Genomic DNA, 17,500 nt, shown 5'->3' on the forward strand with positions numbered 1-17,500 from the left:
TAAGCAGAAAATAGTTCACACTGTACCACTTAAATAGGCAAGGACAGGAAATCAAAGAATGTGGCTACCCCCACACCTGTAATTACTAGCAAATAATACAATTCAGCAAACACTGACTAACTTCCAGTTCAGTTAATATTCCTGCAACACAGTTAAAATCAATTTAAATACTGTATTTTTGGAAAAAAAGTGCAGATAAAGGTTCTTAAATTCTCTTATACGTCCAGTTGAATACAGCTAGTTCTTAGCCGGCCAAAGCTGAGGTTTTTAAGCAGAAAATATTTCACACTGTACCACTTAAATAGGCAAGGACAGGAAATCAAACAATGTGGCTACCCCCATACCTGTAATTACTAGCAAATAATAAAATTCAGCAAACACTGACTAACTTCCAGTTCAGTTAATATTCCTGCAACACAGTTAAAATCAATTTAAATACTGTACTTTTTGAAAAAAAGTGCAGATAAAGGTACTTAAATTCTCTTATACATCCAGTTGAATACAGCTAGTTCTTAGCCGGCCAAAGCTGAGGTTTTTAAGCAGAAAATATTTCACACTGTACCACTTAAATAGGCAAGGACAGGAAATCAAATAATGTGGCTACCCCCACACCTGTAATTACTAGCAAATAATAAAATTCAGCAAACACTGACTAACTTCCAGTTCAGTTAATATTCCTGCAACACAGTTAAAATCAATTTAAATACTGTATTTTTTGGAAAATAAAGTGCAGATAAAGGTACTTAAATACGTCCAGTTGAATACAGCTAGTTCTTAGCCGGCCAAAGCTGAGGTTTTTAAGCAGAAAATATTTCACACTGTACCACTTAAATAGGCAAGGACAGGAAATCAAAGAATGTGGCTACCCCACACCTGTAATTACTAGCAAATAATACAATTCAGCAAACACTGACTAACTTCCAGTTCAGTTAATATTCCTGCAACACAGTTAAAATCAATTTAAATACTGTATTTTTGAAAAAAAAGTGCAGATAAAGGTACTTAAATTCTCTTATACATCCAATTGAATACAGCTAGTTCTTAGCCGGCCAAAGCTGAGGTTTTTAAGCAGAAAATATTTCACACTGTACCACTTAAATAGGCAAGGACAGGAAATCAAAGAATGTGGCTACCCCCACACCTGTAATTACTAGCAAATAACAAAATTCAGCAAACACTGACTAACTTCCAGTTCAGTTAATATTCCTGCAACATGGTTAAAATCAATTTAAGTACTGTATTTTTGTAAAAAAAAATGCAGGTAAAGGTACTTAAATTCTCTTATACATCCAGTTGAATACAGCTAGTTCTTAGCCGGCCAAAGCTGAGGTTTTTAAGTCTAGCCGTGCATCCCAAATCTCTGACAAGTTCTGATACCCTTGATAAGTGTAAGCATGGGCCTGGGAGATGAACCATTTACAGGTTACCTGTTTGCATTGGAGACATAGGGGGCAAACCAGGGATGAATTTCCAGTTTCCCATACAATTGTCCAAGTTGCACTTGAATTAGGTTAGGGAGGAACTCTGCCTTACATGGAATAATAGCCTGTTTCATAGATGGGGTAGTTTCTGGGATACATACCTATCTCTCCAGCAGGTCCTATTTATATCACAGGCAAGGTTTAAGTATTTAGAATGGGTGATTGGTAATAAAATGGTACTGTTTGTTTAGTGGATATGCAGGAGGTCCGTCAGAGTGATGTATGACAATGCCTTGTATGGCAGGCATAGATCTTCCCTCAAAAGCCTGTAGAAGACAGAATACAGGGTTAGGGCCTTGAGGCGGTCTGCATAGGACATATTACTTAACTTACTCCCTGTATTCTTTTATTGAAGAACCTCTGCGGATGTTCCAGTTGTTGGATATGCCTGTTTAGGTACATACTAAAGGGTTCATTGTATTCAATGACAGGTCTGATGAATGCCGAATACAGTGGAACAATGACTTCCTTTGACTTAGATGCTATACCTTTGTTTATAAGTTGTGCAATACATAATGATTTCTTCACCACTGTAGACACGTGATGATCAAAAGCTAGATGACTATATATGTGTGTCTCTAAGTCCCTGACTACTGGGTCATCTCTAAGGGGTGTGTTGTCAATATGATAGTTACCAGGGATAGATGACTTTCCATAGGATACTATTATGCATTTCTTGGTATTTAGTTTTAGTCCAATGCTCTGACACCAGGATTTTGAAAACAGAAATTGTTTAATTATATACTGTACATGTTCTTACTGCTGAAATGAATTTTAGTAGTAAGTATTTTAATGATATATTTAGTAAAAACTTTTGGTCAGGTTAATTTAATAGACTATCAAAGCCATATATTATATAGTTCCCAGGAGGTATAAAATTGTATGAGTCTTACAAAAGTAATAAGAACAGAATCCACGCATGTACAGCAAACTCTCTCTCTCTCTCTCCCCCTCTCTCCCTCCCCCACCCGTAGATAGATAGATAGATAGATAGATAGATAGATAGATAGATAGATAGATAGATAGATAGATATAATGATCTACTATCACAGGCTTGAAATGTATAGTCCCAAGACCATAATATCAAATGTCAAAACTTTGAAGACCACAGTATCTAAAAGTTTTGAATATCAAATCTACTACCATTGTGAGCCCAGGAACAAGTGCTAACATGAGTCCTTTGGAGGTATGGACCCCAGAAAGAGTGCTAACATGGGTTCATCATGGGGACAAATCCAGGTCTTCTGCATTTTAGTGTTTTCATACTATGGTCTTGGGATTATGAGTTTTAAGACTGTGGGCTTCAAGACTGTGATAGTAAACCTTTATGTGTTTGCATTTATGTATGTGTGTGTGTATATATATATATATATATATATATATATATATATATATATATATATATATATATATGGGTCCCCTTCACTACACCGACACGCCACAAAGCAGACACGCAAAAGACCGACACCAAAAGACCGACGACGAAGATGATCGACAAGGTGAAATCCCGACAGCCGAAACACTGACATGGACAATGTGTGAGCGTGACTCGGTAAGTGTGCGATAGTGAGGGATTTAGGGTTAGGGAGCGGACAGGTAAGTGTGCGATAGTGAGGGATTTAGGGTTAGGGTGCAGGAAAGGTGAGTGTGCGGTAGTGTCGGACTTAGGGTTAGGGTGCGGGTAAGGTAAGTGTGTGATAGTGATGGACTGTAGTTTTAGGGGCGGGTTAAGTGAGTTAGGGTTAGGGTGCGGGTAGGGTAAGTGTGCGGTAGTGTCGGACCTTAGGGTTAGGGTTTGAGTTATGGTTAGTGCATGTATAGTTGTGTGTAATGTTTAGTTTACGTTTTGTGTGTCGGTGTTATGGTGTTCGGTTTTGTGTGTTTTCGGTCGTTTGGTGTCGGTGTTTTGGGTGTCGGCTTTGTGGCATGTCGGTGTAGTGAAGGGGATCCATATATATATATATATATATATATATATATATATATATATATATATATATATATATATATATATATATGTGTGTGTGTGTGTTTGTGTGTATGTATAAAGAGAGGGAGTAACGGTAGTAACTGTTTTCAATTTTATTTACCAAAATGATGATAGAAAGCCAGTACTTTGTCAGTTCTACCCAAGACTAGCTGGTTCTCAGGCATCTGTCTATTAAATGTCATCATTCTCATCCTTTCATTCTTCATTGTCAAGCTAATTTGGACCCCCTCATACACAGTGCAGCTGCCTTAGAAGCAATGCTCTCTTAATTGTACCTTAAAACATTCCCATTGTAGCGGACAACCATGTTCTATTCTTCCCTTTGTTTTTTTTTCTTCTTCAGCTGCACTGTCACCACTAATTCATAAAAGTGCAGTGTGTTCAATTATTAACATACACAATTCTTCCATCTCCTTCATCATATTGGCAACTGAGCTGCACACTTTCAAACCAACCTAAATTAGAATAACAAAAAAAAAACTGCACACAATAGTCTAAATGCAGCCTCACCATATCTGTAACAGAGATCTTTCACTTTGCAGTATCTATGTCAGCCTAAGGGTGACTGTTAGCTATATATCTTCCCCTTCTTTTTATATAAATTTGACATCTTAAAGGTAGCTCATTATGCTTTTCATTGATTTGTATCTCCATACTGTATATACTTATTTCACACCTTTTTTCTTAACTAAATCTGAACTGCCACCTGTCTGCGCACAGTGCCTACTTCAGTAGATCTTTCCGGGACACCTGCATTGTGAATACTGCACCTCTCTTTGCATTATCAGCATATATAGTGATTTTTCTCTCTCTCTCTCTGTCTCTCTCTCTCTCTCTGCCCATTCCTAAGAGGATACCCAGTACATATGTATTAAGCTGCACTGATCCCAGCATTGTAGCATTTATTGGCTTGTCTAGTAATAGTTTCATTTATGCAGCCACTTTTTGCTTTCATTTAGATAGATAATTCCCAACTCCATCATTTTGAGCTTCGCCTCATAATGTCTAAAATTCTTATTCTAACATTTATTTCAACTTCCTGTGATATACTGCACTTGAGTCAGAGGCCTTAATAAAGTCCAATTTTCCACCTCAGTAGTGACCCAGACATACAAATGAAGCATAATCGATTGGCAAAATATCTGCTGTAAGATGCCAATTACCCTTTCCTCCATTCCATGGTCATCAAAACTTTAGTGTAAAATGTAGCAGAGCCCTTCAAAGTAATGAAAGGTGAAGGATATAAGTGTGGGCTGGTAAGTGGTTTGCTTCAATTTTGTGAGATATCTATGTACACACGTTAGTCTGGTAAATGTTGGCATAACAAGGTATTAGAATGTCTCACACTGCACGGAAATAATGCTACTTTAAAGAAAAGTTGATATCATTCCATTTGGCTTGGATACACTGTACCTTTTCTCACTGGTGCTCAGAATGTCAACTAAAGTGAATGTGTGGTTAGGAATAATGTGGTCTAGAGGAGAGCAAAATGTTCCAGAATTGTAGATAACCTGTATGAACCCCCCTTCATTCCCATCCTTATTCATGTGAGATGACCCTAACCCTATCCATGCCCTTGCCCCAGTCCCAACCAGCACCCTACATTCCAAAAAAACTTTCCCTAACAGTACCACTATTCAAGCAAATTATGTCAGATGCTACTGTTAGGTTTTGGGGGTTATTTGTTTTATTTTTATTCATTTATTTATTTTAATTTAAAGTGATTGCAAAGGGAGAATGTTTTTTTTTTTCTTTTGTGATTAGTTTAATGTATGGTGTGGATGGTTTGTGGCTTTGGGATGTTTAGTTGTCAGCATTACTGTGTTACAGTATTTTTCTGTCAATATCCTCTATGTTGAGATTTCATTTTGTCAGAATCATTAAATACATACATATAAAATATACCTGGAGCCACAATATTATAGCAAAAGCATCAAACCCATACTGATGGATGCTTGCATTTTGAAAACCCAAAGTACCAAAGAAACAGCCAAAAACAAAAACAAAAAAATCATAAAATGTTTCATTTTGCAATTGCTGAAACCAAAACACTACCACTCCATTCAAACCAAATTTGTCTGAATAGTGGCAGTATTATGAAAAGGGGTTTTGTAAGGTAAAGTGCTGGGTTAGGGTTAGAGTTATGGACAGGGGCAGAGTTACGGTTAATGTTAGGGTTAACATAAGGAAATCCCCCTGTACTCCCCCAACCCTAACCCTGCACCTTACTTTAACCCATTCTGTAAGACTGCCACTACCCAAGGCAGTCTTGGACACACACCACATAAACAAACATACACACATAAATCTAACCCCATACTTAACCCTTAATCTAACCCTAAATGGTAACAGTTGCACATACATTCACCTCCTCCACACACGCATTACAACATCTGTCATGTATCTTGGTCCTTACTCTAACCTACAGGCATTTGTCCACACTCATTTACCATACTAGACCCAAAAACCTACACTTATCTTCCCCAGTTATACTTCCTATTCTTTTTATTCCAATATGCACACAGCCAAACATCCAATTGACCTAATGCACATATACATATCTCCATATTCTACATATATATATTTATTTATTTTATTTATTTTACTTTGTTGACCGGGCTAGTCTAGCTGGATACATGTCCATTTTCAGTAGAGGCCCGGGGAGAAAAGCTCCACAATACAATGCAAATGGGTTAGTAAAACCAAGTGTTGTTGTACATTGAAATAAGAAATATTATACAAAAACTAGGTATTACAGAGAAAAAAATGGTTCATAAGTATTACTAGCAAAAATACTTTACAATACTGAAAATAAGCAAGCAAGAATATATATATATTTTTTTAAATTAAGGGTGAATATAAAGGTTGAGAAAATAGAAAGTTTTAGTCAGGGTTTGTAAAGGACAGAGCTAATAAGAATTAAGCACAGGTTTTGGCTGCTTCTTGAAGGTTCAAACATAAATACTATACTAACCTAGAAAAAGGTTTGAGGGGGTGAAAAAGGGTAGAGGGAATAATAGTTTAGTCAGGGTTTGTACAAGGACAGAGCCATTGAGAATTAAGCAGAGTTTTTAGCTGCTTCTTGAAAGTGGGTAGAGAAGTAATAGTGGCGAGTTCACTTGGAAGCTTGTTCCAGATAGGTCCAATACAGTTGGCGAACAAACAGTCTCCAACTTTGTTGTTGGATTTATAGGGTGCTGCTAGTAGTTTTGTAGTGGAGCGCAGGGGCGATAGATTTTTATAAGGAGTAATAAGGGTACTAAGTATTGTGGTATTAGAAGGTTGATAGAAGATTTTGTGGGTGATGGTAAGTTGCTGTAGTCGTATTTGATTTTGTAGTTCCAGCCAGCCTAGTTGTTTAAGATTAGAGCAATGATGGGTTCTAAAAGGGGCTCCTGTGGCAAATCTTGTAATATTATTATAAGATACAGCTAGTTTATTGAAATTAGATTTTGATAAGTTTGTAAAAATAGGTGAGGCATAAAGAAGGGTAGAGAGCAAGTGTGTTTGAGCTAAAGTACTTCTGGCTGAGGTAGCTAGGAAGGGTTTGAGCCTGTAGAGAGATCAAAGTTTTCTGTTGACTGACTTGATGGTTAAGTTAATATGGGCATCAAAGTTGAGATCATGGTCTATTGTGACACCTAAAAGTTTGGTAGTTGAGTCAGTGGATATTATTGTGCCATTGTTCGACATTATATCGAAGGTAAAGGTCAAAGATTTCTGTGATGGTGTAAAACGTAATACTTTAGTCTTTTTGGGATTTAGTAAGAGGCCATGCTGATAGAACCAATTTTCAGCTGCTGTGAAGACTTGTTGTGTAGTGGTCTGGAGCGTAATTGGGGAGGATGCTAAACATATCAGAGTTGAGTCATCGGCATATTGTATACATATGGACTGAGGAAGGGACATATTTAGTTTGTTAATAAAAATAGAAAAGAGGAGAGATCCCAGTATTGAGCCTTGTGGCACTCCAATTGTGATGGGAAGAAGAGATGATATTTGATTATCCCAAAGAACTGCTTGTTGTCTATTTTCTAAGTAGGATTTAAACCACTGGATAGCTTGACTGTCCAAGGCAAATGATTTAAGGATGTTTATAAGAGGGAATGGTTGACCACATCAAAGGCCTTAGAGAGGTCTAAGAATAGTGCTGAGGACAGCAGGTTGTTGTTCCGATTTTTATTATTATCGTCTGTGAATGACAAGTGTGCTGTAGTAGTGCTGTGATAGGGTCTAAAACCATGTTGGCAGTCCGCTAGTAGGTTGTTTTTGAGAAGATGGTCAAGTAGTTGACGATGTATACATCTTTCCAAGGTTTTAGCTAAAGGAAAAAGTAAGGCTATGGGATGAAAGTTAGGGAGATCGAAAGAGTTACACACACATATATATATGTGTGTGTGTGTGTGCGCACACACACGCACACACACACACATACACATACATCTTTATGGGTACATGACAATTTATTGAAAAATAGAATATTGAAAGTTATAATACTGAATGCAAAATCATGAAATGTCAAAATGTTGAAACTTTACAATGTCAAACTCGAACTACATAATAATAGCATACATGTACTACATGCACTGTACCAGTACACAGCCAGTCAATATACAGTATCACTTCCCTATTAGTGAAACTTGGAAACAAAAGCTAACACGGGTCCCGCAGCAGCAGGTGCAGAACTTTACAAATGTATGGGAGTAGGCAGTTTGATGCCAACATTCTAACATTTCAGCATTTTGACATTTCAACATATTACATTAAGTATTATTTTACTTTTTGTAAACGGACATTGAGTTTATGTAAATGGCCATGCGCCAAATATGGATAGAGCATGGCAATACATTTTTTCTTTTCTGAACAGCCTTAGATAAACCAAATTTTCCTCACTCTCCTTCCACTATTTGGTAACCTTATTCCATACTCTGACCTAGACTTCTGACTGAGCTAATCCATAAAAAAATACCAAATGGTTTGAAACTCTGAATCATTTTGTTTGTATCAGCATTTATAACTATATCAGTTAAAATAATATTTTCACAGAGCAAGTGCTTTCTTGTTTTTTTTCTGATGTTATTTAATTTTAGGATGTGGTATGGATCTGTATCTTTTAATCACAATTTTTTTTTCCCCCCCAGGTACAAACGGAGAAAGGTCAGTGACTCCATCTCCTCCAAATTCTCCTCAACACAATGAGAGCTGTAACATTGCACCTCTTACGCCATCCCAGTCACCAGTAAGAGCATTTTTTTGGATGGATATGTATTTCACACCAGTTACACTATCTCTGTATATGCAGAACACACATCATATAGATCTTGCAAGAGAACCATATCTAGTATCTTTTATTTGTAACTGTGTTAAGTTCAGACCCAGCCCTAAAGCATGCAAGTAGCAATGCACAGATCACTAGTATATCTTTGTTTTTTGTTTGCAGTAGATGTGCCTTTACTGTCATGAACTCAGAAAAGCAAGCCTCACTACTCTTTTATTCAAAGATCTTCAATCTCAGACAGGAAGGATTTGTTGTTTCTGTGTCCCTAGCAATCAGTTTATTTAAGATTTATACAGATACAGTACTAGCAAGCATGCCAGTTAGTTATTTACCACTTACTTTTAAAAAGGGAAAAAAATAACTGCATTTATTAACACTGGTAGACAACACACTGTTTTAGATTAATTATACACAATGCAAAACATAAAAGTATATATTCAATTAACAGTTTAGGCATCATGCCTTAAGTGCCATATATCTAAGCAGTCATCAGTGACGGGGGTGTGGTTGATCCAATACTTACCTATCAGTGCTGAAGTTAGACAGTGAGGGTAAAACAAGTATATCTTGTCAAAGTCAGTTAATTTAATAGTTTTTTTCTCTGTTTGTGCTTCTTTTCCAAAAGTGCAGTTATGCAAAGACTTGGGTACTAGTAATCTCAGATTTGTATTAACATCAAATTTTTAACTGGATTAAACTAGTTAGACAAGCTACAGCTATTCTTAGCTGTAACACTTTGGTAGAGTACCAACCCTGAATAAAGAGCCGAGCACACTATTCCAGACAGTTATTGAAAATGTGATAATAAGTAATTTTATTTTAACATAAATGAAAGATGAAATATGATTGGTTCCTAGGTGTGCTAACAACACAAAGTAAGACCTGCTAGAATGGCATGACTTTTCAGCTGACATGGAGATTCAGATTTCTCTGCACATTTGGATCTCTAATGTGACATCAGTTTCTTCATGAACTAGGCCTATCAGTACCCTTTAGATATCATGAATAAACCATAGACAGGACACTTTTATATAAGTGATACATGTGAAATCCTCACCACTTACACTGAGAGCAGGTGTTTTGAATCTGGTCCCTGTAGTAAGCCTGTTTATAGGTAGGCCTTACACTGAAGTAAATCACTTACACGGCGAGCAGGTCTCTTGGCATCAGGGTAGATGTACACTGAGAGCAACTTTTTGGAATCTGGCCCATAATCTTAATATAACAAATATATTGTTATTTTACCTGCATAACCTAAATGAGCATAATTCAATCATAATCAATATGGATGTTGAATAGTTCCTTACATTCATCTTTACAACTCAAGAACCTAAACTATAGTTAAAGTCATGGAAATACAAGTAAAACACTGTATGTCTGCAATGTAAACTCCTATAAAAATTCTGCCAGTTATAAAGAAAGTATTCTTTTTGCATACATACATATATCCAGCGGTGGTGGTGCTGCGGTAGCATTGTCACCTTACAGTTAGACGTTGCCCATTTGATTCTCAGAGCGTCTTCTGTGTGGCGACATGCGTGAATGGGCGTTCCTTCGTTGAAGGTTGTGCATTAGGCCCAGCAAGCCAGTACGTAAAAATTTACTGCCAATCATTAGCGGACGGAACCGGGAAAAGCCGAAAGACACAAACAAATAAAAACATATATCCAGCAGTAATGTATCAAAGTCCTAGCTAACAAGAGTATTATATTAATTTTTAACCAGTTATAATGATCAGTAAATAAAAGAACATTATGTTATTACAGAATCAATAAAATACTGCATTTCTAATTGAAAATTGTCTGATATAGAAGGAGCAACATTAAAGATAATTTAAATATACTTTTAACTGTAACAAGAATGTTTATATGATAATTCTTATTTTATCATATTATGAGCCACAAACATCTGTTGTCTGTAAATAAAAGTACATTATGTTTTCACAAAATCAATAAAATACTGCATTTGTGCATTTGTACTTGAAAATTGTCTGCTATAGAATGAGTAACATTAAAGATAAATAAAAAATACTTTTAACTGTAACAAGGAAGTTTATACAATAATTTTTATTTTATCATATTAAGAGCCACAGGCATCTGTTTCACTAAGGGTAAAAAAATCTACAGACAACTGAAAAATCACTTTTCCAGAGTATCAGGTAGTTTTCTGAACCTTATTTTTAGTCATAACGCCTGTATATATCTTACAGATTGTCTTCCATGGTGATTCATATCTGGATTTATATTTGATATAAATATATAAACAAAAATAGTCAAACATGATCACTAGTGTCCTTCCAATGTGTTTTTCCCAGAAGGCTGAAGTTCCAGTATCCTGGGCATTTCTCCTTTCACTGAGATGCAGTGACCTTAGTGTTGGTATGTGTGTGTGTGTGTGTGTGTGTGTGTGTGTGTGTGTGTGTGTGTGTGTGTGTGTGTATGGATCTACTCACTTGGAATAACCCATACATTGACCTCCAAAATTTTGACAACAAAAGGTCTACAACCCAAACATTGACACATTACCAAGCATGCACCAAGAAATAACCTCTGTGCATGCAATTAAAAAAAAAAAAAAAAAAAAAAGCATGGTTTCTTGCAGGGGGGTAAGCCCCCATCTACCCCTCACACTCCTGTTAATTATATGTACTAACTCTAAGATCACACAATCCCCAAGGAAAGGGAATATTCCCATACCCGGGGATTGTAGATCTCACACACCTTGACCATCTGAATATATCAAGCAAATGCAGTCAAGTAAACAGATGTTAACAAACCTGCATTCAGACCAAATGCAGGGTACACACACATGCACGTGTGTGTGTGTGTGTGTGTGTGTGTGTGTGTATATATATATCTATATCTATATATATATATATATATATATATATATATATATATATATATATATAATTTACCTGAATTATGTTGAATGTCCTGTGGGTCAACAAACATGGGGGGTGGTGTTTAATTTTAATGGTATCGATAGCCAAGTAGTCCAATTTTTTATGGCATGTTTTGTCAAGATGGGACTGGGATTGGAGGGGGTGAGAGTGTCTGTGTGTGTGTTTTTGATTAGGGTTGGTGTTGGTGATAGGTCAGGGATAGCTGCTGTATGTTTGTGTGTCAGCATGTATATATTAGAGTTAGGTCAGTGTTGGCTAAGGAGATAGATACAGTGTTAATATGTGTTTGTGCATGTTTGTGTGTACAAGTTTGTCTTGTGTAGTAGCAGTGTTTAAGGAAGATTTTTATTAAGAAAGGCATAAGGTTAGGGTTGGAGGAAGGGGCCTGCATTAGTGGTAGGGATAACTCTAGTTACTAAGTTCCTGACCACCTTAGTAATGGGTGTTAACCCTAACGCTAACACTGCCCTTTCCTCCAACCCTAACCCTACACCTTACCTTAATAAAAACTTTCCAGTAACAATGTCACTATTCAGATGAATTTGTGGCTAGTGTTAAGGTGGTGTTAGTGTTAAGATCAGGAGTGGATATAGTTTTCATTTCTTGATCTTTTTAAGTTCATTATATAGGGAGTTCAATATTCTTAATTCAAAGATTGGGTGAGGAAATAGTTTTCCTTTCTAGGTGTTTTTTAGTTTGTCGTTTAGGGCATTTGATATTGTATATGTTTGAACATATTTATGCTAGTGTATTCCTTCAACATTAAATGTATTCAATATATTTGATCATATATAATAGAAATATATATATATATATATATATATATATATATATACATATATATATATATATATATATATATATATATATATATATATATATATATATATATATATATATACACTCACACAGTGATATATTTGAGTTTATAAAAACTCAGGAAAAAAATACAGATTTGCAAGGGGGCAAGACCCCTTGCACCTCCACCCCACAAATTATACATACTAACTCTAAGAATGCACTACAGTGGGGAAAAGGATAAATTCCCTGATAAAGTATTTCTATGGATCACATTAGTGTGGGGATTGGAAAATGTACCCTTTTCCCCACTGTAGTTCAATCTAGGAGATGGTATATATAATTTGCAGGGAATGTGGGAGGTGCATGGGGGCGTGCCCCCTGCAAAAATGTAGATTTCTTTTTGTTTTCCTTTGAGTTTTTGGAAACTCGAACATATGGTCCCAACCACATAAATTCTGAGTTTCCAAAAACTCAATAATATGCTATAAACCTGGCTGAAAAGGGAAAGGAATGACCGCTGCTTTCCCCTACTGAAGTCAGTACAACAAAGTCCAAACTAGGTATTGACAACATACTCCCAGTGAAGCTCTGTTATGTCAGAAGGTGCATACAATAGAAATGTAACAGACAGACTAGCCCACTTAAAGTGAAAAACATCTTCCATACCTGACCTTGTAAACACTCACAAAGGCACTGAGGTTTGCAGCTGTAATAAAATAGTATCAAAGGACTTATTCTTAATAACAAGGTAGAATATGTGGGAGGAAGAAATTTGGAGACCTAGGTCATCAGAATCTACTCAGAGTGGGAGCTCTGGTATCAAGCATTAGGGGGAGGGTTATGGGCCAAGAATATAAATTATAAGCGTGCAGTGGAATGCTGACATGGAACAAAGAAGCTATCAAAAATAAGGGTAGTAGCCAGCCAGAGTGAGGGAAATTTTGCAAGACTTCAGATACATTATTGTGAGTCTGCACAGCAAAATGCCAACCCTGTTAATCATACAAATGGAATTTTTCAGAAAGGAGATACAGTCTGTAAAACAGACCACTGGTGGGGGGGGGGGGCATAGTCCATAAGGTAAGCCACTAGAGAGTTATTCTGGAAACCAGGTGTGAAAATAAAGCAAACTGTATTAATTTCTTTACAGTTATGGTCTAGATGTGTTATTGGAGGTTAATAACTACTATACTACCAAAGTTTATTTCAAATTTTTAGATAACACTAGCTTTTTTAAGATGTCTAGGAAACATTTTTGGTGACCAATGCCAAAGTCGTTTCTCTCTAAATATCTTGAATATAAACTTTAATAACCTTGCAATCTAGTCTGCCTCCTCATCTCTGCCCTTAAAAGAGAGCCACATCACATGTATGACAGACTTTGGATTATAAGTAAAGTAAAATAATGACTACAGTAGTGTGTTTCAGTTGTTTTGTCAGAGATTCATACAAAGGTGATCATGTTATTTTCCTCTGTTTTCACAACACTATGCTTCCCCAGCCCTGCTTCAAAAAGATTTTCACCTTTTGTGTACATAACATATATATCGCAGTGTGAGAAAATACAAAGAAATAATGACCACATTAACGTATTGCAACTTGTAACTTCTAGACACATATGTCGTCCTCAGCAATCCGTATCAAATCATTTAACAGTGATTATGTAACTGCTCTGTGCTCTACACAGACAGAATGATGTTTCACCACTACCAAAAGAATATACACTTTTAAGATTTGATTGTAGGGAAAGTAAAAAATAAATGACAACAGTAATGTATTTCAACTGCTTGGTCATAGGCATATATATACTGCCTCCCAACAAGTCATGTCAAATCATTCAGCACTGATCATGTAACTACATTTTGCTTTCTCAGACACTATGCTACCTCATCTTTACCACCTAGAGAATGTGATGTTTTGTATACAAAGTAATCCAAAGAAACATGAACCAGGAAAAGACCAAACAGCACAAATACTTTGTGATCATTGCAAACAACACCACATTTATTTAGAACAATTACATAGCACTTCAGATAGCAGAAACGAAAGTGATACACTACTCCTTAAAAACCTTTTGAAATCACATGACACTTTTGTGCCAAATATTTTAAAGCAGTAATGTAACTAAAATGCACTAAAGGCATTAGTAATATAAAAGGAAAAAACATTAATTAAAAAATACATCCATTTTATAACAGTACCAAACAATAAAATCATTTTAAGAATATTGCACATAAATGCATAATACTTTCTTTAAAAAATTAATTTATAAACATCTAATGTTGGTAGGCTTTTAATTTCAGTAAGTAAGTGATAGAGTCCCATTAAGTCCAGGGGGGGCTATGTGCATTGACATAATTACCATAAACTAAAACTAACCCCCAGGGACCCCTTTATTGCATTTTAGTTACATTGCTGCTTTAAAATTTGTGGTGCAGAAGTGTCATGTTATTTCAAAAGATTTTAAATAGTAGTGTATCACTTCCTTTCTGTTATCTGAAGAAGTCTAATAGTGACCATGTCAAATGTTTAAACAATTGTTAAAAGGCATCCAGTTTGTGAGTATATATACACAGAGGCTAGATTTGGATGTAATGAAAGAAACAATTACCACAGTAATGTTTTCAAGTTGTTGCTCTGTCTGCACTGCCTCTCTGTCAAGTCATATGAAATTATCCAACACTGATGCAGACAACTAACCTGCTCAACCCCAACACAAAGGAATGTCACCTTTTGTGTATAATTCTCATGTCTGAGTGTGAAGAAAATAAATTCAATAACAACCACATAAATGCACTTCAGCTTCTGGCTCAATAACATATGCATTGCCCCCTGACAAGCTATAATGAATCAGTAGACAATGATCAAGTAATAGTGTATCCTTTAACTTCCCACTTTCAAAAGATTTCCACCTTCTGACTATACATAGTCTGAGGTTGGATGATGATGTAAGTGAAAGAAATAATGACCACAGTAATGCATTTCAAGCTGCTGTGCAGTTTATACTACCCACTGACAAGCCATAACAGGTCATTATTCATTAATGTGTGCTTTCATAGACAGCTCAATTCCTTGATATTACTCTTAAGAGATATCCACCTATTGTATACACTTCTCAGGTCTAATTGTGAGGAAATTGAAAGAACTAAAGAATACAGCAATATGTTTCAATGTGTTGTTTTTCCATAAGCACAGTTCCCAACCTCTAATGACTTATAGATTCATAGGTTCATAGGTGTGTACTAGGCAATGGCCTTGGAACCTTTACAAGCCTAGCCCATAGAAGTGCCCTGGCATCATGCTGTCATTAGTTTCCAGTGCCTCTATCAAGTATAGCCACTGGAGTGATCCCCAGGGTGAACTTTCTATTTCCCATCCACTCATCAAGATTTCTCTTGAAAAGGGTCAGTGAGGTGCTCTACTTGATATGTATGGGAAGTCTATTCCAGAGCATGGGCAGTCTCTGGGTTATGAACATATCCCTCCAGCATGTTCTGTTGATTGTGGTAATGAGGTTGAGGTTCCTGGAGGGTGTGGTGTGGATGGATTGGGATTGCTTTAGGTGTAACATTTCTAACAGGGCTGGGTCAGACATGGTTTTGTAAGTCAAGCAGAGATTGCCTCTTAATAGACAATATGAGACAGAGAAAAGATAGAGTTTTTTGAGTCTGTCCATGTAGGGAATGTGTTTAAGGCCTAGGATCCTCTTTGTGAGGTGCTTTTGTGGCCTTTCCAGCTGTTGCAGGTGTTTAATGAGGTTCATGCCAAATGGGGCATTATACTCGATGATTGGTCTAATGAGAGAAGAGTAGAGAGAGATGATGACCTCTTTCTTCCTGCAAAATCCTTGGTAATGAGATGTGCTACATAGAAGGACTTTCTGACCAGAGTGGCAATGTGGTGATCGAAGGAGAGGTTGATGTCAACCTATGTCCCCAGATCTCTTATAACTCCTTCAGTGTTCAGTGGGCTACCATCAATGTGGTAATTAGTGGGAACTGAGTTTTTCCCAAAGGGAATGACAGTGCATTTTTTGGCATTAAGCTTAAGGCCATGGTTTCAACACCAGTTGTTGGTCTCAGTGAGGCCTTTCTGTAGGATGTCTACGTCACTTGGGGAGTTAATAATGACTCCCAGCTTGCAACCATCGGTGAACTTGGTCAGCCAGAGTCCCTCCATGTTGGCCTGGACTTCTGAGAAGTAGATGTCAAACAGGAGAGGACCCAGGACCGATCCCTGTGGGACTCCACTCGTGACTGGTCAGCAGTCTGACTTGGAGTCTGCTACTTTCACACTGTGGGTTCTATCTGGGAGCCAGTTTACAACCTACCTAGTGATATAGGGGTCAATGCCTAGTTTGGTGAGTCTATCAATAATTCCTGAATGGGGAATGGTATAAAAGGCCTTGGACAGATCAAGGTAGGCTGTATGAACTGTCTTGCACTTATCCACAGCTCTGGTGACTGACTCAAAGAAGTCAACCAGGTTGAGCAGGCATGATCTACCCTTTACAAAACCAAATTGTGTGGGATCCAGAGTTTGGAGATTCCCTATATCCTTGTTAATTAGGTCCATAATGATGCGCTCCATAGCCTTACATATCAGACTCGTAAGGCTAATGGGGCGATAATTCCCAGGGTCTGTAGTCACTCCCCCTTTATGGAGAGGGAGGCATGTAGCAGTGCACCATTCTGTAGGGACAAAGCCTGAGGTGAGGCTGTGACTGAACAGGGTACACAGGTGTGGTGCCAGTTCACTTTGTAGTTCATGTAGAACACAGCCAGGGATATTGTTAGGTCCCACGGAAGCTGTATTCTTGGCCTTGGAAAATGCAGCTTTAACCTGTACTACAGTAATGCTGGGTGTCTGGCATTCTTCTGGTATTGTGCTTGGTCCTTTGGGGAGGCAAAGGGGTAAAGTTGGCACTGAATCTGTCAGCCAGTAAGTTGGCAATATCTGTTGGCTCAGTATAGGAAGTACCATTGTGCACTAACTCAGAGCAAATCTGGGTATTGCCATGGAGATTCTTGATATAACTGTAGAAG

The 17,500-nt window shown here is 37.1% G+C and overlaps 1 protein-coding gene across 2 annotated transcripts in view; it reads left to right on the forward strand.

Moving 5' to 3' along the window:
- Positions 1-17,500, forward strand: part of HSPA12B (heat shock protein family A (Hsp70) member 12B) — a 1,104,373-nt gene that overhangs the window by 384,585 nt on the left and 702,288 nt on the right. For both annotated transcript variants that reach the window (XM_044064071.1, XM_044064072.1), the window contains exon 3: positions 8,613-8,710. In XM_044064071.1, the coding sequence (XP_043920006.1) occupies positions 8,613-8,710 (98 nt within the window). The remainder of the gene's footprint in view (positions 1-8,612; positions 8,711-17,500) is intronic.

This window comes from Protopterus annectens, chromosome 2.part2 (genome assembly GCF_019279795.1).
Source record: "Protopterus annectens isolate FY-2018-M chromosome 2.part2, PAN1.0, whole genome shotgun sequence".
Classification (NCBI taxonomy): domain Eukaryota; kingdom Metazoa; phylum Chordata; order Ceratodontiformes; family Protopteridae; genus Protopterus; species Protopterus annectens.